The 24,241-nt window shown below is 45.5% G+C and overlaps 1 protein-coding gene across 2 annotated transcripts in view; it reads left to right on the top strand.

Moving 5' to 3' along the window:
- RBM5 (RNA binding motif protein 5) overlaps window positions 1–19,101 on the top strand; it is a 24,638-nt gene extending 5,537 nt beyond the window's left edge. The window contains exons 5-25 of one of the 2 annotated variants that reach the window (XM_024737441.1): window positions 3,091–3,160; window positions 3,650–3,723; window positions 6,178–6,261; window positions 7,137–7,197; window positions 7,668–7,733; window positions 8,593–8,753; window positions 9,202–9,299; window positions 9,904–9,991; window positions 10,105–10,182; window positions 10,266–10,338; window positions 11,011–11,096; window positions 11,481–11,559; window positions 11,772–11,863; window positions 13,736–13,897; window positions 14,744–14,893; window positions 14,976–15,047; window positions 15,625–15,804; window positions 16,163–16,237; window positions 17,257–17,354; window positions 17,432–17,561; window positions 18,425–19,101. In XM_024737441.1, the coding sequence (XP_024593209.1) occupies window positions 3,091–3,160; window positions 3,650–3,723; window positions 6,178–6,261; window positions 7,137–7,197; window positions 7,668–7,733; window positions 8,593–8,753; window positions 9,202–9,299; window positions 9,904–9,991; window positions 10,105–10,182; window positions 10,266–10,338; window positions 11,011–11,096; window positions 11,481–11,559; window positions 11,772–11,863; window positions 13,736–13,897; window positions 14,744–14,893; window positions 14,976–15,047; window positions 15,625–15,804; window positions 16,163–16,237; window positions 17,257–17,354; window positions 17,432–17,561; window positions 18,425–18,550 (2,103 nt within the window). In that variant the 3' untranslated portion in view covers window positions 18,551–19,101. The other variant, XM_024737433.1, reaches the window with a different exon arrangement.
- Window positions 19,102–24,241: the final 5,140 nt, after the last annotated feature.

The following is a 24,241-nucleotide window of genomic DNA, read 5'->3' as shown; positions in this document are numbered from 1 at the left end:
TCTCCCTCCCTCCCTCCTTCCCTCCCTCCCTTCCTTTTCTTCCTTCCTCCCTCCTCCCTTCCTTCCTCTCTTTCTCTCTTCCTTCCCTCTCCCCCTCCGTCTCTCTCCCTCCCTCCCTCCCTTCCTTCCATCTTTCATTTGGGAGGGCAGCTCTGTGCGGCATGCAGGACTTTAGTTCCCCAACCAGGGATCGAACCCATGCTCCCTACAGTGGAAACACGGAGTCTTAACCACTGAACCGCCAGGGAAGTCCCTGAAGCCTTTCTTGACCTACCAGGTAGAATTTCTTAAGTGTATTCCCAACCCTTGAATGCAGGAGGCTGCTCAGCCAATGTTGTTTGTGAAATGAATGATGTTTTGAAATACATTTATAAAACATGCATTATGCCAGTATCTATTGTCTTGGAGTATTCAGAGTAATATTCTGACTAATGTTTAGTGAATTTTAGAGCTAAAGATAAGTACTCAGTTCACACAGCCTTGGTCTTCTAAACATTGGAAGTGACAAATGTGAGATGGGATATTAGAATTAATAGTGGGTATTTGTGATCCACAGCACACTTGCTACACTGTGTACTGCTATGCTATAGTGATGCAGAACCATGGATCCTGCCTCATAAAAGCTTAAGGATGAATAGCTAAGGTCAGCAGATAATGAAGACAATGCAGAGTAGAAAGGGATAGGTGTTGGAAGAGGTCCTGTTGAAAGTGGTTCTGTGGAGTAACTCTGGAGGATTCTTTAAGGGAGCTGAGTTAACTGGTCGAGGGCAAGGAAGAGCTCCAGGGAGGTTTTAGTTGAGTTGATTCTTGGGGGATAGAAATGTTTTGGTCTGGTGGAGAACTGAGGATAAGATGTGGACTGGCCCAAATCAGCTTGATTTGACTGAAATCAAAAGCTTTTGACAGGAGAGAGGTGGATGGGAAGGTGCTTTGGGGGCCAATGATGGAGTCTTTGAAAGCCCAGCTAAGTATAAAAGAAAGCTACTGAGGTTTTTACCTGGTAACAAAAGCTGTGTAGGTTAGAATGGTAGGGGGTAGAAAGAAGGCAGAGCTGAGCTCAGGTAGCAGCAGCCATGAGCATGTGGAGTAGGGGATACAAGAAATCTTGCAGGAGTCAGTTGAGGAAAGTTTACTTGTTGATCATACTGTTCCCTTGAGTCTTTTAGGCCTGTGGCCCTGGGAGCGTGCAGAAGAAGTGGGTGGCATGGGGAGAGCAGTGCCTTAGCTGACTCTGGGGGCACTCCCTTCTGGTAATGAAACAAGATTGAAATGCTTATTTATTTCAGGCTTCTCAGAGAACTAGAAGTGCTTACCTTAAGAAGGCAGGTTTTCAAAGTAGACTTTCTGAGGTTGCCAAATTTTGTGCAATATTTGTAGAAAATTTGCTTATTGGGATCTTTAAAACCTTTTAAAATTATAGTATTTAATCTTCTCCTGAATTTCAGTTTATCACTTTCAGTATTGTCATTTTATTTTAGTCCCCCACTGACATGTGAACTCTTAGAGTAACAGTCTTTAGCTAATTATGTTACTATGTATGTTACTGTATCACTACTTTTTAGAAACTGTTTTTAGTTACTCTGGTGACTGATTTTTCACTTACTGTGTTACCAAGCATGAACTTAAGTCAGGTGGTTGGCTCTGGCTCAGTGTAGTGCTTCTCATACATACTCTTTGTGAAAAAATAGTCGATTTTCCTTATATTTATGGTAGTTGCAGTCTATAAAGGCACTGGGGGTATGGAACCATGCTCTTAGGGGAAATACAAAGTTAGGTTCCTGTGAGCCTCTGGTTACAACATTTACATTAACTGATCAATATATGACCTTGTTGTTTCGTGTGTATTTCTGTTTAGAGGTGCCTTATTTAATATATACTGTTGATTCATTAGCATTGAACTCACAGCCAATAGCCCTGTAACTTATGTCTGAATGAAGCTTTTCTAATATATTTTCCCTGTAAGGGACATCACAGCCTTCCTTCTTGCATTAGGAACACTAGACAGCACTTCAGCACTGCACTTGGAGAGCCATTTTAAACAGTGAAATCACCAACAAAAAGTACAAAAATGTGAAAAACTTGGCACTAAACAGACTATGAGTAGGACACTTGTTTACAGTATGAAAGCTGAAACAAGGCAGAGCATCACCTCTGCCGGGAACACATACATCAGGTGACTCAAATTTTTTACTACTCTGCACGTGTCTGCAAATGGCCATGAAAGCACTTACAAGTATTGATTTGGAGTTAACGAATTTTAATGCGTAGGCAGATCCACAAGCGCAGAATCCCCAAATAATGAGGATTGACTGTATATAATCCTGCAGCCTTTACACGTAATTATGGAAAGTGGAGGCCACGAAGAATCTCTGTTTCACAAATTTGGCCCTGGTTTTCTCCCTGGGAGTATCGCTGCCTGGTATGATTGATAAAGAGACTAATGTATTTATTAATGTATTTTGCCTTTTGCAGTAAGGGTTTGATCTGACATCAATAACAAACCTACCAGCCAGAAGTCTTTCTTCAGGCCCAATTAATGTTTACTTTGATTTACTAGGAACCGAAGAACGTTATGAGCTTTGTTAATTTTCACCATTAATGTAAATGTAAGGAAGCTATTTCTTTAAGATATTGTGCAAAAAATATTTATCTTAAGGGAGTTCCTCATTTTTGGCATTGATACTTGGTTGCGTACTTCAGAAGACAGTGACATATCTTCTGCATTTTTTAAATCTCATCTTTCTTTCTGGTCCTTTAGTACAAAGAACAACAAGATTAGGCTAAAGGAGGGAGGCTTGAGGGACAGCATACCATGAGCAAGACTGTATATCACAAAATAAATAATTGTGCCTGAGGAAATTCCCAGTCAGCATATAAAGAGTGCCTTCAGAGCTGTTACAGTACATCAGTTTCTATGAGAAGTGTTCCTTCTTTTATTCTATTTTTAGAATAATTACATTTTGATGATAGAAGTTAAAAACTTGGTTAATTAAGCAGTTAATGTAATCCCTAGTCTTTGACCTCTCTTTAATGTGGAATAGTTTGTGGCTAAAGCTTTAACTATAAATGTGTAAATCCCTGTCTGTGCAGATTCGAGAAATGATGGAATCCTTTGAAGGCCCTCAGCCTGCGGACGTGAGGCTGATGAAGAGGAAAACAGGTGAGAGCTTGCTTAGTTCCTGCTGTTCTGGTTCTCTTCCCCATTCCCACCTCAGTCCCTAAAGAACATCCTGATATCCCCAGTCTTCAAGCACATGAATTCAGAATGAAAGGTTTGCCATGGCTAAGGAATGTGACTGTTTGAAAACGATGTTAGAAAGCATCTGAGGACCTTTTTAAAAACTTTGTTTTTAGGGGCTTTTTTTTCCCTTCGGTAAGTAGTGATTTATAAACTCCTTGTTTGACTGTTTGTAGTCGGTTGCATGGTTACTTTTTAAGCGTGGAATCAAATCGAGTGGCATTTAGTTCAGGCGGCTTGGTTCCTTGCCATGGCAAAGTATCAAGAAGATCCCCAAGTCAAGTCACATTTGTAAAGCTGCTTCCCAATTGGCTTTGTCACGCAGTGTTGAAGCAGTGGGAGAGAGATTCACCTGTTATAAAGGAACTGACTAACACGAGTATCCCGTCTATATCTGAATGCTGTCTCTAGGTGTAAGCCGTGGTTTCGCCTTCGTGGAGTTTTATCACTTGCAAGATGCTACCAGCTGGATGGAAGCCAATCAGGTTGCTTCACTCACCAAGTCTAGATATTCATGAAAATGGAACAAGTCTGTACAATTAAAAAAAAAAAAGGTTGAAGGAGTGGTTTGTTCCAAAGGAGTGACTTTAAAAAAAGAAAAGCTTTGTATATATTAAAATTGCTGTTACTAGAATAAATACAGTACCAAGCACTACATTGCAGAATTTGCTCTGCCTTTAAACATGGCTACCTGGCAGGGCCTTGTTAACCACTGTATATTTGTCTGGTAGTTATCAAGACATCTTAATATTCCCCTTTTCCTTACCTGATTATATTCCTATTATGTCCATTGAGAGTAATCTTAGATTATCCAACTCTCGATTTGACAGTGAAGAGAATATAATTGAAGTCTGCTACAGGCATTTTGTAAGTAATTTTTTATTTCTCTTGGAGACTGCAAGCCTCCTGGAGGCGTAACTGCTCAGTGGGTCTTCAAGGACTATGTAAGGACCTAGTAGAATTTCTGAACAATAAGTCTGATGATATTAGCCTGGGAGCTGGTGTCCTGCTGCTGTCTGATCTAGTTAGAGTGGCATTAACATTCTAATCTACCTGAGAATGCCTTTTGTAGTCTGTTCAAAGCAAATCATTGATGATTCTTTAAGAAGCATTAACTGAAGTGTTCTACAGTTTGTCAAGATAATGTTCAGTGCTTGGCACTTAAATAACGTTTTTTGCCAGAACTCCAAAGCACAGTATTGAATGCCTTAACCAAGTGCATTCTGGGAAGTCTTCTTAACTCATTATGTTGCTTCTCTGCAGCATTTTATGATTTGTCACTCATAAATAAGAGTTATATTCTTTGATGATTTATTATCATTTATAACAAGGCTCACTAATGAGGGTATCATTTTGATTGACTTGTTAGATTTTTAAGCCTCTCATTTCCTTAACCCAGAGGTGACAGCCTGATCTTATAATGGTAGATCTTCATTCATTTCATACCATGGACACCATCCTAATAAAATTCAGGACATACACAAGCTTCATGTGAATCTGCTTTCTTTACATGACAGCATCTTTTAATATGGTGGATGTATCAGAATGACTTGCTTGGGAGTTTAAAACTCCTAGGAAATTAAAACCTGTAAGACACTTAAAAATCTCCACAATTTTAATGTATACAAAGCTATGTTAATGTGTAATATTTCATTACAGTTCAAATTCACTCCAGAAATAAAAGACCAGTAGGATTAGGGACTCAGTGATAGTTTGGAGTCTCCCCCAGCACACATCCCTCCTAGTGGGATGATCTGTTGACATATCTGCCAGCTTCTTTATTTTTGCTTCTTTACAACACAGTGAGTGGATGGCCTTCAGCTCTTTCCCTCTTGGCCAGACATGCAGTCTTGTCTTTAGATATTGCAGAGACAACATTCACAGCATGTCTTAACTCTTCCAGGATTTGCAAGAACCAAATTACTCAACAGTATGTATGTTTAGAGGGGTTAGACTCCTTTAAAAAAATTTGGATATCTAACCTCCTACTTAAATCTGTTCTGACAGTGTCAGAACATCCTGCTCCCTTCCCCTCCCCCCCAAAAAAAGAAAAAAGATGTGCCTGTTAAATGAAGGCTCTTTGGGGGCAGGTGCTGGGTATACTCTTGGTAGACTGATTCAGCTCGGAGTTTTTGACCTTTGAAAATTAAGTCCTTTTTAGTCACATGGTTGACTTGAAGGATGAGGTGGTATATGAACATTTACAAACTTTTCCTAACCCCCTGAAGAAACTTCATTGGCCTCCTGGTTACTCATCTTGAAGGAGAGTACCATCTATTTCAGTGAAAAACACATCTGTCACTCAGGACATCACGTGGTTGCACTTGGCAGGAAGAAATCTCATTTAGCTGTTTTAGAGTCGATGGCATTCAGACTAGTTCCTCCTGAGAAAATTGTAACCAGATTCCCTTTAAAAATGAGTTCCCCTCCCATTGTCCCCCAAAGGACACATCCTGAAGCAGGAATTTGAGGGAAGGGGAAATGTAAAGGCTTTCACTTTGCATAAGGATGGGGGACTGGGGAAAAAGTGAAGCGAAGCCCAAGGACACCATGCTAAGGGCTAAAGTAGGAGACAACCTCAGAACTGGGAGAGTTGTGTCTTCTGCTTTTTGAAATAGACTGTCACTCTCAGGCAGCCTGTCAATGATGAATGTTAGGACTTCTGTCTCTGCTGGAGACACGGCCTGGTGCATGTCAGCGTTTAGTGTGTGGCAGCTTTCTCAGCACTCCCTGACTCCGTTTACCTTTACTCCGCATCCCATTCTCTTACTGCCTATCTGAAGGATTGGATGGGCAGAGTATAGGTGGCGGTGGTTGGTCCTCCCCGTATGTTGTCCATTTAATTCCAGAGCACTGATTTTTCCGAAGTGTGCTCTGCCCTGGGAAAATGGACACATGTTCCTCACAATGGGAATAACTAATTACTTCTTTTTTTACAGAAAAAGCTGGTGATTCAAGGAAAGCATATTGCAATGCATTATAGCAATCCCAGACCTAAGTTTGAAGATTGGCTTTGTAACAAGGTAAGCATGCGTTCTTCCCAAATAGACAAAACTCTTTTGAGGTTTTGTTGTTTTCTATTTGTTTGTTTGATTGTCCAAACAAGGACATGAGTAAGTACACAATCACCAGCTTTTATCATAAGGTGATTTTTGTACTTTCTGACTTTCTTGGGTCCTCCTGAGTAGGTACTAAAGGACAGAATCCCTCAAACATGAGAGATTTTGTTTAAGATCCTGGTTCTAAGCCCAGTGTTTCAATTAAGATTTTAAGTTTATTTCACTTTATGGTTTCTTGAATTCTAGAGCTCTCAACTTTTGGCAATTTCTCTTTTTTTCTATTATTATTTGGCTGCATTGGGTCTTTGTTGCTGTGCATGGGGGCTGTTCTTCATTGCAGTGTGCGGGCTTCTCATCGTGGTGCCTTCTCTTGTTGCAGAGCATGGGCTCTAGACGCATGGGCTTCAGTAGTTGTGGCTCACGAGCTCTACAGCGCAGGCTCAGTAGTTGTGGCGCACGGGCTTAGTTGCTGATTCTTAACCACTGCACCACCAGGGAAGTCCTTATGGTGCTCTTCTGATATAAGGGAGAACTTTGCCAGTGGCTTGCTATAGGATTTTGGGGTGAACTAAAAGTTTTCCCCAGCTTGGTAAAAATGGAATTCTACTTCAGAATACATCAAAATTTGTTTTTCTTGGGAGAATTCACATAGTAAAAGCATTCTAAATTTTTAGGTTAATATCCCTTTATCTTGGATACATGGTATCACTTTCTGCTTTTTTTTTTGGTTGTTCCTCACTGGGACTTGCCCGTGGCCCTCTTGCTCTAACTTACCACATTGTTACTAGTAAGCCCGGCCTACTGTGAGAAATAACTAAGATAAAACTTTTTTTTTCCAGTGCTGCCTTAACAATTTCAGGAAAAGACTAAAATGCTTCCGATGTGGAGCAGACAAGTTTGGTAAGCCCAGATTCAGCTGTTTGGGAATATGTATTAAACCCTGACTAATTGGATTGTCTGTGAACCTAAGGAAAAGTACAGGTTGTAGGGCATTTAAACAAGTAACCTATATATTTTGCTTAAACCTTCTTACCTTAGGTTAGGTAGATCCTGCTGATGATTGTGAGAGTACACATAGTTCTTTTATGTTCCAAAATTAAGTCTGCTCGCCTTGTTTACATTCTGCATCTGCTTTTCTTTAGTATAGAGGTAATGTCAGTCCTCCACTGGCCCAATTTTTGCATTCCCCATTTAAAATTCATGTCAAAATTAATGAGGTTTTACTATAGCCACAAATGGTTAAAAAAGAAAAAACAACTGATACATTTACTTTAAATTAAAACTTTGGTATTTCAATGTATTTTTTATATTGGTTTGTTGTTTGTTTGTCTTCAGTTACTGATTCTTCCTCTTTCTTTCCTTTCTTGTAGACTCCGAACAGGAAGTGCCCCCTGGAACCACAGAATCAGTTCAGTCTGTGGATTACTACTGTGATAGTAAGTTCAAATGTAATCTTTTGGTCTTTATGTTGGAAATTAACTTCCATTTGATGTTTTTGTTCTCCTACCCTTTTTTATTTTATTTATTTATTTTGCATTTATTTTATTTATTTATTTTTGGCTGGCGCTGGGTCTTCGTTGCTGCGCACGGGCTTTCTCTAGTTGCGGTGAGCGGGCTTCTCATTGCGGTGGCCTCTCCTGCTGCACAACACGGGCTCTAGGCATGCAGGCTTCAGTAGTTTGGGCATGCAGGCTCAGCAGTTGTGGCTCGTGGGCTCTAGAGCGGAGGCTCAGTAGTTGTGGCGCACGGGCTTAGTTGCTCCGCAGCATGTGGGATCTTCCCGGACCAGGGCTCGAACCCCTGTCCCCTGCATTGGCAGACGGATTCTTAACCACTGCGCCACCAGGGAAGTCCCATCCTGCCATTTTGTTTTGTTTTGTTTTTTTCATCCTGCCGTTTTTTAATGAGGAGCAGTAGCTTCAGGTTGCCTCATAAAAGACTGGTTTTTAGAATCTTCTCCATGTCAAAGTGTGAAAGATATGCAGTCGACTCTTGAACAACATGGGTTTAACGAACAATGTGGGTTTTTTCAATGAATGCTATAGTAGTACAGTATCCTCTGGTTGAATCTGGGGATGTGGAACTACCAGTACAGAGGGCTGACTATAAAGTTATATACAGATTTTTGACTGCGTGGCTGGGATGGGAGTGGGGTCAGCACCTCTCATCCCCCTGCATTCAAGGGTCAAATATGCTAGAAACCTCCCAAAATGGATTTGTTTGTACTTGAACCTGCCTTGAAAAGCATTGGTTGTGGGAATGCATGTATCTGTCATCTGTCTCATTCACCTGCAGCAATCATACTTCGAAACATAGCTCCACACACTGTGGTGGATTCCATCATGACAGCGCTGTCTCCCTACGCATCCTTAGCTGTCAATAACATTCGCCTCATAAAAGACAAACAGACCCAGCAGAACAGAGGCTTCGCGTTTGTGCAGCTGTCTTCTGCAATGGTGAGATGTTCATTGAATCTTTCCTTTTAAAAGAAACTGAGATTTAAGAGGCAAATGTGGTTCATCCAATTGTGATACTGTGTGTAAGGCTCCTAGAGCCCAAAGTTCAAGACTTAAGAAATGACAGTTATTACAGTGCTAAATTATAGGCTGATGACTTCAGTAAGTGGTAAAAATACCATATATATCTGTAGATAACTGAAGGTTGAGCCATAGTTTTGTCATTTCATCATGCTTTGTTTTAGACTGTTTTAGCATTTACTCTTTCAATAATACTGGATACCTTCATGTCCTGGAGGAAAGAGGGCTGATTTTTTTCTAATGATTTCATATCCGCAAATAAGAATGAATTGCTATTCTTTTTTTAATATTTCTTTGACTGGGCTAGGTAGTAGAGAGAGATTTTCAATTACGTGACAAAATTGTTTTTCTTCACATTTTCCTTCAGGACGCTTCTCAGCTGCTTCAGATACTACAGAGTCTCCATCCTCCTTTGAAAATTGATGGCAAAACTATTGGGGTTGATTTTGCAAAAAGTGCCAGAAAGTGAGTGGCTTCATTGTCCTTACTTCAAACGGCTGCATCCACGTGCTTGTCCAGGGATGCTTTACTAACTGCACTCAAAGCCCGTGTTCTCTACATTGAGACACTATCCTTCCTGGTTGGCTGGGAAGGATACAGTTGTCTTCTTAGAACTTATTCCCTCCTGTCTCAATAACCAGTTGCCAGAAAACTTCAGAGCAGGACAAAGAGAGACATGGCAGATGGGTTGAGAATAAATGCTATGCAAACTGCTTCAAGATGGTGCAAACCCATCTGGATATAATTCTTTACTTCCAGAACAACATGCAGTTTCATGTATATAGAGCTTCATTCTAGCGATGTAAATTTCCCCTTTCTGGTGTCATTGCTCATCCAGCAGACACCTTATTAGATGGAAGGGTACAAAGGAGAATAGAAATACTACAGGGACACTTGCCCACTTAGGGCTTTGCCCATGGGAACCCTTCCTCATCTGAAATGTGGCCTTGCTGGCATTAGAGACCTTCCAACAAAGGCTGGAGTGAATTGCTGTTTTCTGGGTAGTGTGGCATTAGTGATTGGAAGCATACTGAGATAGAATCACGTGATTGGATCGTTGTGGTTTCAGAGACTTGGTCCTTCCAGATGGTAACCGGGTCAGTGCTTTCTCCGTGGCTAGTACAGCCATTGCTGCCGCTCAGTGGTCTTCCACCCAGGTAAGATGGAGGATCTTTTTGCTCAATGTAGTGTGGTGGTGTTGCCCGGATTCACTCCAAGGACATTTGAAAAACTTGATGTCTGTGTTTCCTCTTCTTTTCATATTTTGTAGTCTCAGAGTGGCGAAGGAGGCAATGTTGACTACAGTTACCTGCAGCCAGGCCAAGATGGCTACACCCAGTATGCTCAGGTAGGTAGATTTGACCAGCATCCAACTTCTGGTCTCCAGAGTGTGTCTGAGAATAGCAGCTTTAATGGTGGACTCTTCTACAGTACTCACAGGATTACCAACAGTTTTATCAGCAACAGGCTGGAGGATTGGAATCTGATGCATCATCTGCATCAGGTAATAAACTTCATATTCCCTTTATTTTTGTTTAAGCAAATACAATTGAGGAGATAGAACTAGATGTTCTCACTAGACCCAAATAAATCTATGAGGGCCATTTCCCTGCAAAACTTGGGGATAGGACACATTCAGGGTTGTCACCATGTGCCTAAGGTCCTAGGGGAATATTGGGATTGCTCGTGTACATCAGGAGCTGATAAGAAGCTCTTAGAGACCATGTGATGAGTGTTCATTCTTGGAATTCAGTATTTTCCCTTTCTGTGTTGTTAGGAATCATGTGGGTGACCATGTAGGTTCAGGTAAGCAGAGACGGTGTGGCCCTGCAGTCTGGTGTCCAGACATTAATCAGAAGGGTCACTCTAAAAGCTTATGCTTCAGTTGTTCTAGAATTATAAAGGTGTGGCAGTTAAATCTATTCGCAACCCCAGAGCAGATATGGAGACTTTCTTCTCTTCCTTCTTCTTAACCATCATACAGAATGTTTGACTTTGTGTGTCACATTCTAGTAGGATTATAAAAATGAAAATATCGTAGGTTCAAGAGTACTTACTGGGAATTAGGTTGTTAAGAACTGACATATACAAAGATGCTAGATTGGGCATTACAGATAAGGATGTTTGGCTTAGAGTTCAGTGCGTTGGCTCTTCTAACTCCTGTGTTTATTATCAGGCACAGCGGTGACCACCACCTCAGCGGCTGTAGTATCTCAGAGTCCCCAGCTATATAATCAGACCTCCAATCCACCCGGCTCTCCGGTAATCCTGTCATTTTAGATACAGAACTGGTGACTGTTGGGAAAGCTTTGTGTTGCCATACTAGTATTGTCTTTGCCTGCTGTATGAGCTAGGATTGAATAATACACATTCCAGTCTCACTTCTCTGTCAAATATTATTAGATAATAAAATAATTTTGTGTATGTATTTTAAGTGCAAGATTCCAAACAGTGTATTTATACTATGCATGTTTCGACTTGACCTTTAGGAAGAAAGTTGTCAACATGTGTTTTGATCAAGGATTGCCTTAGATCGTTGCTACAGTGGGTCTGTCAGGGGGCCCTTCCTGCTGGATGATTGCAGTGATTTAGTTCTCTTGAGAGACTTTACAGTTGAAATTATATTGAAGCTGCTGTTCTTTCCAGACTGAGGAAGCACAGCCTAGCACTAGTACACAGGCCCCAGCCGCTTCCCCCACTGGTGTAGTTCCTGGTACCAAATATGGTAAGCCAAACCTCATGGGGCTGTTGATAGTTGGAAGGTCCTAGTTGTTGTCTTTGTTTAATAAGAGTTCCTCTCCCTTTGTGGGTGTCAGAGGGACACTTGGGGATGTGAGAGAAGACCATTAAGGCCTGCTGCATCTCAGTGGCTTAGAATTTAAAGTAAAGCCAGTTTCTTACCTGGAATGACTGTATGCTGGATTTTGTTTTTTGCAGCAGTGCCTGACACGTCCACTTACCAGTATGATGAATCTTCAGGATATTACTATGATCCGACAACAGGGCTGTACTATGACCCCAACTCACAGGTAATTTAAGAGTTAAAATACATGTTTTGAGGTATAATGTACATACGGAAAAAATGCATGAAACTGACGTGCAGTTCTTGCAGTTCTTTGAATGTTTACATGTATATGCGTTCATACATACACCAGCACTGAGATAAGAACGAGAGCATTCCTAGCACACTGGACATTCTCTGGTGCCTGTTGCTGTTCGATCAGTAACCCCACCCGTAGCCACTATTCTTACTCCTAAAGCATGGATTATTTTGTCAAGTTAAAATTTATAGGTGACTGTTAACCTTCATGTAAAGACCTGGATAAAAATTTTAATTGTGGGCTTCCCTGGTGGCGCAGTGGTTGAGAGTCCTCCTGCTGATGCAGGGGACACGGGTTCGTGCCCCGGTCCGGGAAGGTCCCACATGCCACGAAGCTGTAGGCCCGTGAGCCATGGCCGCTGAGCCTGTGCATCTGGAGCATGTGCTCCACAACGGGAGAGGCCACAACACTGAGAGGCCCGCGTACCACAAAAAAAAAAAAAAAAAAATTTTAATTGTGATTTTTTTTCTTACTATATATTGTTTTTTTAATTGAGATAAAATTCACATAACACAAAATTCACCATTTTAACCATTTAGAGTGTTCAGTTCAGTGGTATATTCACAGTGTTGTGCAGCCATCATCACTATCTAATTATAGAACCTTTTCATCAACCTGAAAAGAAACCCTATGCCCTATATATTAAGCAGTCACTTCCTAATCCCGTCCCACCCCAGCAAATGCTGTCTGCTTTCTGTCTCTATGGATTTGCCTATTCTAGACATTTTGTGTAAATGGAATCAGATATGTGACCTTTTGTGTCTGGCTTTTACTTAGCAACCCTTTGTATTTTTGAGAATAGAAATTAGCAGATGTGTGGAGTGATATTTTATTTTTGGTGGTGTGTATAACTTTTAAAGAGGAAAAGCAACATTAACACTCCAAAAATAAACAGCTATTTATGACCAGGAGCTGTATGTATATATAGAACAGTAAAAATAAGTGCTTTTAACAGGAACTTGGCATTGAGAGCTTGTGGTTTCTGAGAGTCAGGTGTGAAGCTGTGTGGGACCTGCCAGGGAGGCTGAGCCTGTGCGTGGTTCTTCCACTGCTCTTGCTTGTGAAGTCTGACCTTTCCCAGGCCATTCTTCTTGGCGGCCATAGAAGTTGTGGCTCCTGTGCCTGACCCGCACCACCTTCCCTGGAAGAGATACAGCAGGCAGTCTCTCCTGGGTCCCTGTTGAGCAGGTAGAGTGAGTGATTGAAGAATAGAGAAGAGGAGAGATAACTGCTACCTATTCTCTGTTGTGGTTCTCCCCACAAATTTCAGATCAAGTTCCTTCACATGTCACCTCCTTCCAGGCTCCTGAGCTAGCCTCTTACAAACCTGTTTGGTTGCCTGAATGTCCACAGGCCGTGTTCTGTATGGTTGAACCCAACAATGACATGTTAACTGGTTGTCATGGAGGGCGTATGAGAAAAAGCTCCTCCTGAACCACCTGTTCTGGGCACTTGGTTTGTGTAAATGGTCTGTCTATGGAAAGGAGTCAGACGCGTTTCTCTTTGGGTACCCTCCAGGCCCAGGGATTAAGTTAATAGGAACTAGACTCTTGAAAAGAAACCACACTCTACTTTTGCCCAAGAGGTTTCACACCTCTTGGCTGGTTCATCATCCTCACCTACACCAAGGTGTACAGCACCTCTTCTCTACATAGAAAATATTACTAGTCTGCAACATGCTTTGTTTTTATGTTTAGTTTTTTTGACAAAACAACTTTGATGTGGGTTTTTGACAAAATACTCCTTTAAGTTAATGGTTCAACACAGCAGAAATCTGCATTAATGGTATTTTTTTCCCAGTACTACTACAATTCCTTAACCCAGCAGTACCTGTACTGGGATGGAGAGAAGGAGACTTACGTCCTGGCTGCGGAGTCTAACTCCCACCAGCAGACAGGCCTACCTCCTGCAAAAGAGGGGAAGGAAAAGAAGGAGAAACCCAAGAGCAAAACAGCACAGCAGGTAAGGTCATGACCCAGCCAGCAGACCCAGCTTTCTCTCTGGGATATTGGGCTTAATTTTTATGGTTTTTTTTGTTGGGGGGCAGGGGGGCGAGGCATTTATATCTGCTTTATTTGGATTCTTTAAAATGGGGCCACACATCTTGTTTATATCAAGTTTGTAGAGCATTTTGCAATTTTTTAGTGTTACCATATGTTGTCTGTCAGTTGCCTATGTACTTAGGGGAAAAAAATCCTGAAAGACTCAAAGACTTTTTTAATATTTATTTATTTGGCTGCGTCGTGTCTTAGTTGTGGTACGCGGGATCTTCATTGCCGCGTGCAGGGTCTTTAGTTGTGGCATGAGGGAACTAGTTCCCTGACCAGGGATAGAACCCGAGCCCCCTGCATTGTGAGCACAGAGTCTTAGCCACTGGACCACCAGGGAAGTCCCTGAGATTTAGGTTGTATAAGGCTGTATGGGGTTTCCTGTGCCTTTCGGCGGTTAGAAGAATTCACTGAAGAGTTCCCTCTGATGGAGCAGCAAGAAGAAAAGAGTCATTAATCAGCCTGCATAGTGCAGGAGCCTGCTTGAGTCCCAGCTTCAGTCCAGGGAGGAAAAGTCATTTATACAGGTAACTTCAATGGGAAGCTGATAGAGGCCATCCATAAAAACTATTTATGGAATTTAAAATACATTGACTTTTGAGACCTTTAATGACTTTGGTTGTATGTACCTCATAAAGGTAAGGGCAAAAGGGGTTTTGTTACAGTTTGTTACAATAATGGCTTGTTTTCATGGCATAGGAGACTGTTTTCTAAGTTCCTCTACCTAAGTGTATTTTTTGTAATTGTTGTTTGACTTTAGATTGCCAAAGACATGGAACGCTGGGCTAAGAGTTTAAACAAGCAGAAAGAAAATTTTAAAAACAGCTTTCAACCTGTCAATTCTTTGAGGGAAGAAGAAAGGAGAGAATCTGCTGCAGCAGATGCTGGCTTTGCTCTCTTTGAGAAGAAGGTAACAGTAGCAGGAATGGCCTTACTTCATGAGGGGAACTTATGTAAAATTTGAGGCTTATGACGTGTTCTCTGTTTCCCAGGGAGCCTTAGCAGAAAGGCAGCAGCTTATCCCCGAATTGGTGCGAAATGGAGACGAGGAGAATCCCCTCAAAGTAAGGAAGTACCACCAGTTTAAAGACCATATCTGTGCTTTGTGTCTCACTTTGAAACTCAGCTGCATCGTGGCTAATGTGACTTCTACTTAATTGGTCCCTGTCAGTGGGTATTTGGAGCAGCTTCTGCACATAGAATCCATGTTCAGGGCTTTGCTTTCCCTGTGTGAGAGCTGGAGAGATGGAGCAGGGAATGAAGCCCGAATTCCTGAGCTCAGTTAATTGAGTTTTATTGCATTTGTAAATAGAGAGTTTTAACAGACTGGAAAGAGAAAATTAAGACAAGAAAAAAACGTATTTTATTGGTAGATACTAATGTGGGTGGGCCGTTACTCTGATCTGTTGTATTTGGGGTTTTCAAATATGGTTAGCAGTTTGAGAACAGCCATCCAGGAACTCTTCTTGGGGCCCCAAGAGGGTTGGTGCCAGGAGGCTCTCAAGCCCAGCACTGGAGGACCTGGCTGCTCCACTCAGTATGGGTAATGCGTACTCTCACAGTTTGGATTAGGCATTACTTTTAGCCATTGCTATCTTCCTGTTGTACATTTCCAATGACCCACCCTCCTTTTGTCCCTAGAGGGGTCTCGTTGCTGCTTACAGTGGTGACAGTGACAATGAAGAGGAGCTGGTGGAGAGACTTGAGAGTGAAGAAGAAAAGCTGGCCGACTGGAAGAAGATGGCCTGCCTGCTCTGCCGGCGCCAGTTCCCAAACAGAGACGCCCTGGTCAGGCACCAGCAGCTCTCAGACCTACACAAGGTGGCCATGCTTCTCTGAGCTGATCTGAGGCAGGGAGGGGAGGCAGCAAGATGCTGTGAGTGCCCTGACGGTAGTGAAGTTTCAGTAAATACCTGTATTAAATGATTGCCTTTTAGAAGGCTGCTCCTGATTATAGTATGTTCTAGATTATAGAGTGGAAAGGACCGTGGCAGCTCCATATGTACCGGGCTCTGGCTTTCATGCTGTAGTGTAGTGAATTAGGCTTTGACTCTTAGAATGTAATAGATACTGGGGCTTTACAAAAAAAAAAAAAAAAAAAAAGAATATAATAGATACTGATAATGTGATATCTCAAATTAGGTGTGAATTCTTACTGTCTGTAAAATCTCTCGTATAGCAAAACATGGACATCTACCGACGATCCAGGCTGAGCGAGCAGGAGCTGGAAGCCTTGGAGCTGAGGGAGAGAGAGGTGAATGGGGGTCAATGTGCCGCTAGAGTGTCTTGGGGTAACTGCCTTTGGCTTTTATTTGTAGCACTTGTTTCAGGTCCCAGGGACAGGGTTGGGTTTGCCACATACCTGTCACCTGGCCATTGTGGCTCATGTAGACTGGACCCAACTCTGTGCGCTTTGTGAGCCCTGAACTGACGCTTAATGAGGGTGCTCAAGGCTGCTCACAAGTCCTGAGTGCCAAATACTTGCTGGTGAAGTATGCTGGATTTTAGCAAGGAGAGAGTGAGCTCATTTGGCCTGGCCAGGGAAGCCTTTGTGAACAATGAGAGGAGCTTCAAATGAGGCCCAGGGAACAGCAGGACACAAGATGATTGCAGGTGATGTGGAAGGAAGCAGTGGGCAGGAGAAACTTGTGGGGCCACTAATGGGCAGTCATTTGGTAGTTGACGAGGCAGGTTGAGAGCCAGCTGGGCAGGGTTTTAAATACAAATAGAGGCCTATGGGTTAGAGATGAACCAGTGAGCAAGTTACTTGAAATTTCTCACCCCAAGATAGTATCTGTAGTTAGGGCTTTTGCTTTCCTGTTTTTTTCCACTGTTTATAGTGCCGTCTCCCCAGGGACTGTAGAATAGGTCTCTGGAAGTCTCCTTGGCTCTGTCTCCCTGGAGGTGGGCCTGTCCAATGCTGAGGGGGTACAGCAGCTCTGCCCTCCTCTCCCTCGAGGACCTTGGCAGGCTGTGCCCACGCCCAGCAGGCTGGTTGAAGAGCTTGACAAGAGGTGACTCGTTAAATAAAACTGGTTGTTGGAAACATAGTTCTACCCCAGGTTCCACACACAGTTCATCTCTACAAACCTGCCGTTTTGGATATGACTGAGTGCAGCAAGGGAGACAGGGCATGTGGTATTTGAGAGCACTCTAAAAGGCCAAGCTCCAGATGAAGAAAGCACTTGAGGTGATAATCTTGAAGTGTGGGTGCATGAGACTGCTACAGATTGAAGTCTGAATATCTCTAACCATGTTTGTTTTCTCACATAGATGAAATACCGGGATCGAGCTGCAGAAAGACGGGAGAAGTACGGCATTCCAGAACCTCCAGAACCTAAGCGCAAGAAGCAGTTTGATGCTGGCACTGTGTATGTGTTGTGCACATTTTCCACTTTGTGAGCCGGGGCTCTGGCTTTTTAAGTAACTGTGTGTTTGCCACTGGCAGGAATTACGAGCAGCCCACCAAAGATGGCATTGACCACAGTAACATTGGCAACAAGATGCTGCAGGCCATGGGTTGGCGGGAAGGCTCAGGTTTGGGAAGAAAGTGTCAAGGCATCACAGCCCCCATTGAGGTAAGCAGTGGCTTGCAGGCTTATCCCAGAGATGAGATGAGATTGAAGAACCCAGAGGACCTAGGACCCAGTGGGAGTTGTCTTCTCTGCAGCCCTCCCATATTTCACGCTCCTTTTAAGATGCCAGTTGGAAGGAATGGGTGTGGCACCCTACTTGATTTTTCTGGTCTTTTGGTATCTTTGGGTAAAACCTACCTTCTCCTAAGGGCTGTGTCTTTCCATGTCCTTTGTTATAAACAAACCCTAATTTAATACCAATTCAGACCCGTGTAGCTTAGATTGGATTTTTAGAAAGGTACTGTGCTTTAATTTCTAAGTGATTTTGCTTATGTATAAAACAAATTATAATTTAGTAGGATTTCCCTCCATGATAAGAAATCCTTTACTCAGATCTCAGGAGCAGAGGCCCTCAACCACTGGCCTTCTAGACAAAAGCACCGCCAGTGATTGCTCCCTCTCTGACCCGGTAACATAGCTTAGGTCAGACTCTTACTGTTGATTTGTGCAAGTGAGTTCTGCTGACTTCAAGCTGTCCTGCTGTGATCTGTGCCCAAAATTACCAGAGCTTCCCTGGGCTTCAGTGCAATGCTTTGTGCTTTGGGGCCCTTACAATGCTTGCTGAACAGGCATAGGAGTAGGGGAGGGTGTGGTTCTATCTGCCTGTCTCCCTTACCTATTTGATCCCTTCAGTCTTTAAACCTACTCCAGGTCTCCAATATAGAAATCCATATCTTCATTTAAAACTTCCTCTCCTGTCTTCCAGAGGGTGGTCCAGCTCAGTAGGGAGTGGGTTAGATAAGGGAGAGAGGGAGCCATCCACACCCTACCTGCCAGCTGCTGACAGCAGTTTTATCCCCCCCCAGGCTCAAGTCCGGCTAAAAGGAGCTGGCCTAGGAGCCAAAGGCAGCGCATACGGACTGTCTGGTGCAGATTCCTACAAAGATGCTGTCCGGAAGGCCATGTTTGCCCGGTTCACTGAGATGGAGTGAGACTCAGAGAGGATGAGAGAGAGAGAGAGAGAGAAAGAGAGAGAGAGACAGATATGACACGGAGCTCCAGAGAGCACAAGGAGTGCTCCATCTCTTGAATTCACTCTGACCACCTTTCTGTTTAAGGGCATGCCTTGTGCTGTTAATAGTTTTTAGGGCAAACCACTTCATTCTGCAAGGTTCTCCCACTTAAAGGAGTTCCCCTAGTATGGGTTATCTGGTGAATGGCCTGCCTTCCTGCTAGAGGGCTCGTGAGCTGGCCAAGGGGACAGTGGGTCTTTTATACTTCAGTGTACATAGTGTAATTGTAGTGTGTTTTACATGTGTAGCCTATGTTGTGGTCCATCAGCCCCTTGCATTCCTAGGGGGTGTTGAGATGCCCTAGGGTGGTATGTAACACCAAAGCCGCCTCTGTTGTTTGTTGTGCTGTCTTTTCTCGGCAAAAGCCTTGTGTATATTTGTATATTACACATTTGTACAGAATTTTGGAAGATTTTCAGTCTAGTTGCCAAATCTGGCTCCTTTACAAAAGAAATACCTTGAAAAATGTGTGTCTGTGTCTCTTTATTCTTGGGGTGATGAAGGAAGTGTGTGAAAATTCATCATGAAAACTCCATCATAACTGAGTCGGCTTTTCCACTTCCTTACTTTGTATAGGCCTAAGTGAGTGCGAGAACTTGGGCTTCTTCACTTTTCACAGACTATCCTAGACCTGCGGGGGGTAGGCATGTTACTGCTTTGTGAGGAAGAGCCTCCCTGCTTTTGGCCACAATACAGGCGACCTCTGCTGAGGTGGAGGAGCTGAGAGGCTATCTGTCTCCCCCAAAGCACTCTACTTCTCCGCTGTCATCTCAGCTGCTGAGGAGGTAAGGTGGTCAGGGACGTTGCAGGGTTTTCCATTCAGGGTGGTGTCATCCAGTCCTTGTCATTTGGCCAGCAACACCATGCTTGACAAGAGCAGGAAGTGTGTCTGAGTCTGAGGCTGTTCCCGGGACCAGATGTGGTGATGGGGGGTACCCATGCTGCCCATCTAGCTGAACTGAGTGCTTGGGCTCCCTGTTTGGCATTTAGTCAGGGAAGGGGAACTTGTTCTTAAAGTTAGACCTCCATGGCTTTTGTGAATGGTCATATTTTTCTGTTTTCAGGCAGGCCTGGCCCTTATAAAATCAGGATGAAAAATGCTCAGGAGGAGCTTTCAGGGCACGGGCCCTCACCCCAGCCTCCTAGGGGGTGCCTCAGAGAGGTTGAGCCTGGCTTTGCTAGGGAGATGTGGAGGCAAATGCAGAAACCTCAGGCTTGGGCTTCTGTGGGCTAAGGCTTGGGAACCTCACAAATGAGGGCCCAACTGATATGCCCATCTTCCAGGGACAGCCGTGGGGAGATACCATCCCCAACTCCAGAGTCCTTGCAGACGCTTGTTCTCTTAGCATTTGAGCAGCAGTCGCAAGCAGCTTAATTAGACACATCTGACAGCCAGCCTGGAAGGCTGCAGCCACACAGGTGAGGCCACATGTTATGAAATCGGGGAAGCTCTTAATTACGTATAGCCAGCTCATCAAAGGGCAGGTGAGTGTAAGCCTCTTCCCTGGGAAGCTACAGCTGAGCCCTGGCAGGAGAGCCAGGCCTCCATCAGCCATCTTGAGCCTCTGACTTCCCCACACCAGGAAGGGCACTTGAATCGGTCCCAGCCCTACTTGGTGCTGATAGTTGCCGTACTCAGCTGCTCAAGGCTCCCATGAAGACAGCTCTGGACCACAGCATCTGCTGTCTGCACTGGCATGGGCTTTCCTATAAACATGAATTTAGTGTCCATCCTCTGATCAGATCCTGAGAGAAGCTGGCGGTTCCCTCTCCCACTTTCAGCCTGTTCCACAGCTATACCTGTCACCAGCATACCTAGCCAGGTGACTTCAACCCTCATCTTGCATCTGAACCCATGGACCAATTTCTTAAAGTTTGACAGGCTGTACCTTTGGCTCAGATCTCTCATAGAAGGACGTATTTGGGAGATCCTGCCAGTAGTGCTAAATGACTCTTTAACCCCTGAGGACCTGAGGCTGAAGCCCAAGGGCCCAGGCATCCCCCGCTGGCCTGTCAGGTTCTACTCCATCCCCAAGCCCAGGGATGACTGTGTCATGTCCTGCCCTGCCTACCCTGACCATAGGACCGCTGTTACAGCCATGGCCGACGAGGGTGCTGTGAGAGCAGTGCAAAGTTCCCAATCAGGGAAACCCAAATCCTGAATTTGGAAGGGTCTCTTGCTGACCTAGAGGGAGCCTCCAGGGATCCCAAGTCCAGCCTGCCCTTTGCTGGGACAGCTGCTGCAATGTGCAGGGCTTTGAGGGCCATCCAGGAGCAGATGTCATGGCCATGCATCAAAAGAGTTTCAAAGCCCAGATGAGCAGTCAGGCCTGAGCTAAGCTCCCCAGGCATGCACAGTTTGGCTGGAGGTTTCAAGGGTGCCTGGAGTCCAGCCATCGGCCATCCTGATTCCCGAAGGATGAATGCCCTCAGGGACAGGGGGGATGGGGGGGATGGGGGGGAGATTGCCCTGGAGACTGGACCCTGGAGAAGGGCTGTGCTACTGGTGGCCACCAGGTGGCAGCACTTCATCATTTATGGGCTGGACTCGTTTAGGTGCTCTCGTTGGGAGCATATCTCACCAAGTCCTGGGGTGCTGGAGGATCCTAGGACCTCTTCCAGGTCTCTGAGATTCAAGGGGACCTGGCTAGAACTCGGGCCTCGAAGCTCTGTGTGAAGCAGGATAGGCAACAAGTTTGGGGCCCTGCAGGTTCTTTTTATTTTTTAAGATTTATTATTTATTTAGTTGTGGCTGCGACGGGGCTTAGTTGCAGCACGCAGGATCTTCGCTGAGGCACGCGGGCTTCTCTCTAGTTGTGGTGTGCGGGTTTTCTCTTCTCTAGTTGTGGCGTGCGCAGGCTCCAAAGCGTATGGACTCTGTGGTTGCAGCATGCGGGCTCTCTCGTTGAGGCGCACAAGCTCAGTAGTTATGGTGCACGGGCTTAGTTGCCCCGTGGCATGTGGGATCTTAGTTCCCTGACCAGGGATCGAACCGTGTCCCCTGCATTGTAAGGCAGATTCTTTACCACTGGGCCACCAGGGAAGTTCCCCTGCAGGTTCTTGCCAGGTCCCTTACCCCCAGGGATCACCACTGGCTAGAAAGGAAAGTTGTTGCCCAGCTGTGGGACAAAGGGTCAGGCTAGCCCTGTGCACAGTAAGTGCTTCAGTCTCTTAGCAATTCTTTTCAACCCAGGTAAATAATTTCTGTCGTCGATAAAATGCATTTCTGCCTCTCACACTCTCTTTACCCATTTGCCTGATTATTGACTCACAGAAATACTCCCTTGGCAGAGCCCACATTGGATCCAGAGCCTCTGTCTCTACAGCCAGAGGAAGTTTGGGCTGAGCTTGCCCAGGGCTCTCAGGTGGAGGCAGGGGATGCCCACATGCCCTCAACCAGCCTCCCAAAAGCTGGAAGGAGGGGGGAACTTTCCAGCAGGAGGCATAGCCAGGGGCAGGGCCCTTGCATCCGATTAGTCTCTGAACCACTTTTAGTCCCTGAATCATTTTCATCCAGTTTAAAGAGGAAACAGGCTCAAAGCAGAGCAGTTGCTGGAAATTACCAGGCTGGCAAGTGCTGAGCCTAGGTTCTGACTCAGGTACCTCTGCCCAACTGACATCTGGGCCAGCCAAAGGGACCGGTAGAGATGGATAAGCTCGGCCTTGGGGATGACCACCACCCTCACCCGCCCCCCACTACCCTGGAGAGAGAAGACAGACGGGGAGAGGCAGGAAAAAAGACAGCTGCAGACAAAGCAAGGCCTAGAGGATGCCAGGAAGAGGAGCAGGAAAGGTCTGCAGCGGCTGCAAGGGGCGGGAGGAGGCTGTGGGGCAAGATAACGTGGAGTGGGGGCGGCCCACCAGGTCTGGGGGAGTCGGTTCCGCTCCACCCCCCTGGCCGCCGAGGAGATAAGACAGCCAAGGAGCAGCCGGTGAATTCTGCATGCTGAGCGGGGAGGCCAGGCGCAGCAGGCCAGGGAAAGAGGAGGGGCCAGGAGGCCTGGCCCGGAACCCCTGCCGGCTTTCCTGCCAGACTGAGCAGCCCCACAGAGCCTGGGCCACCAGGCCTGGCTCCCGCTCCAGGCAGGCACCAGCACCCTGAGTTCGGCTGCTGGACAGGAGCTCTTTGAGAATGATTCAAGGATGCAATTAAGTGTCCCCATACCATCCCCTTGCCTCAGGCAGGATTGGGGGAAAGGGAATTGGAAGAGGATGAAGATATGGGAGCCCCGGCCTGCTGTGCAAGGGTGGGGTTAAGCACAGCCAAGTGCCTCAGATCACCCACTCCAGAACTCCAGCCTGGAGCAAGGCAAGTCTGGGCCCAAATCCTGGGGGGCACCCGGGCAGGGGCTTCTCCTTTCTCCCCAAATCCTAGGCTGGGCTGAGGGGTGGCCCACTGCATGCACAAGCATGACAGAGTACACATGCACATGCATGCACAGGCCTGGATAGTCATCCAGCAGAGTCAGGAGTGCTTCTCCAGCACCCTCGACATGCGTGGGGGTAGGACACGCAGATGCCTGCAGACCCCAACCTCCCGCGCCCACCCCGCCCGTGCGTGAAGCATGCAAGCTCACACACACCTCTTCCCAACCACCTGTACATGGGCAGGCCAGGTCCAGTCATGAAAGCTCACCCCTGCACACACTTATAACCTGCTCTGGCCCAGGGGGGTGGGAATCAGACTCTTGCTACCCTTGAAGAAAAGAAGCTTGGTCTGGCAGCTGGGAAGGAGGTGGGAGCTCACAGGCCTCAGTGGGGCAGGGCTCGGACTGGCAGAACAGAGGTACCCCCCGTGCGTGTGCACACGCGCACACACACATGCACGCAGTCACTCTGCGGCTTCCCCTTCACAGGTAGGTGGATCTTGGGGGTTTCCACCCTAAACAGGTTCCCGAGCTTACTGAACAGAGTCCTCCGCTCAGCTCTAGTGTCGAAATGCAGAGCTGAAGGGGGAGAGGAGGCTGAGGAAGGGGACATAGTGCTCCTGAAAAAACTCAAAGCTCAAAACCTTCCCTTCTATTACTTACAGCTACACTTAGTGGGGATGGGACTGAGCGGCCTTCTCCAACAGACTGGCAAACTGAGGCTCAGAGAAGGCCTGCCGCAAACCCTGACTGATAGGGTTCATCCACAGCTCGTGGTGGAAGCCCAGGGCTCTGTCTGTCCCTGCCCCTAGGCATCTCCATGGGTTGGTGTCCTCTCCCACCCAAGACTGGGCTCTGCCATCCCCTCAGGCCGGCAGACCCTAGGATCACCTCCTCAGGCTAGGAGTGCCCAGAATCGGCTAGGCTCTGCCTCCTCCCTCAGACTGGGATCTCCTAGGACTGGATGGCTTCTCCCTTAGGACTGGGTACCCCAGCAATGACTGGGCTGGGCCTCTCCTCTAAGACTAGGAGCCCCAGCCTGAGCCCCTCAGGCTCTACCAGACTCAGATACAGAACGTGAGCGGCAACCACACACTGCTGTCCTCCCCCCTCTCAGATTTTTCTGGTTCTTATTAATGTAAATGAAATCTGCTCAGCGTTCTTAATGGAAAGCGTTCCTGGAATTTGTGCACACGTGGTGGGAGGGGGTGGCACCCTGAGATTAACCCTTGTGCAGTCAGAT

The sequence above is a fragment of the Neophocaena asiaeorientalis genome, unplaced genomic scaffold (assembly GCF_003031525.2).
Source record: "Neophocaena asiaeorientalis asiaeorientalis breed wild unplaced genomic scaffold, Neophocaena_asiaeorientalis_V1.1 scaffold680, whole genome shotgun sequence".
Taxonomy (NCBI): Eukaryota; Metazoa; Chordata; class Mammalia; order Artiodactyla; family Phocoenidae; genus Neophocaena; species Neophocaena asiaeorientalis.
Note: the sequence above shows the minus strand (reverse complement) of the source record. Positions and strands in the feature narration are given on the sequence as shown.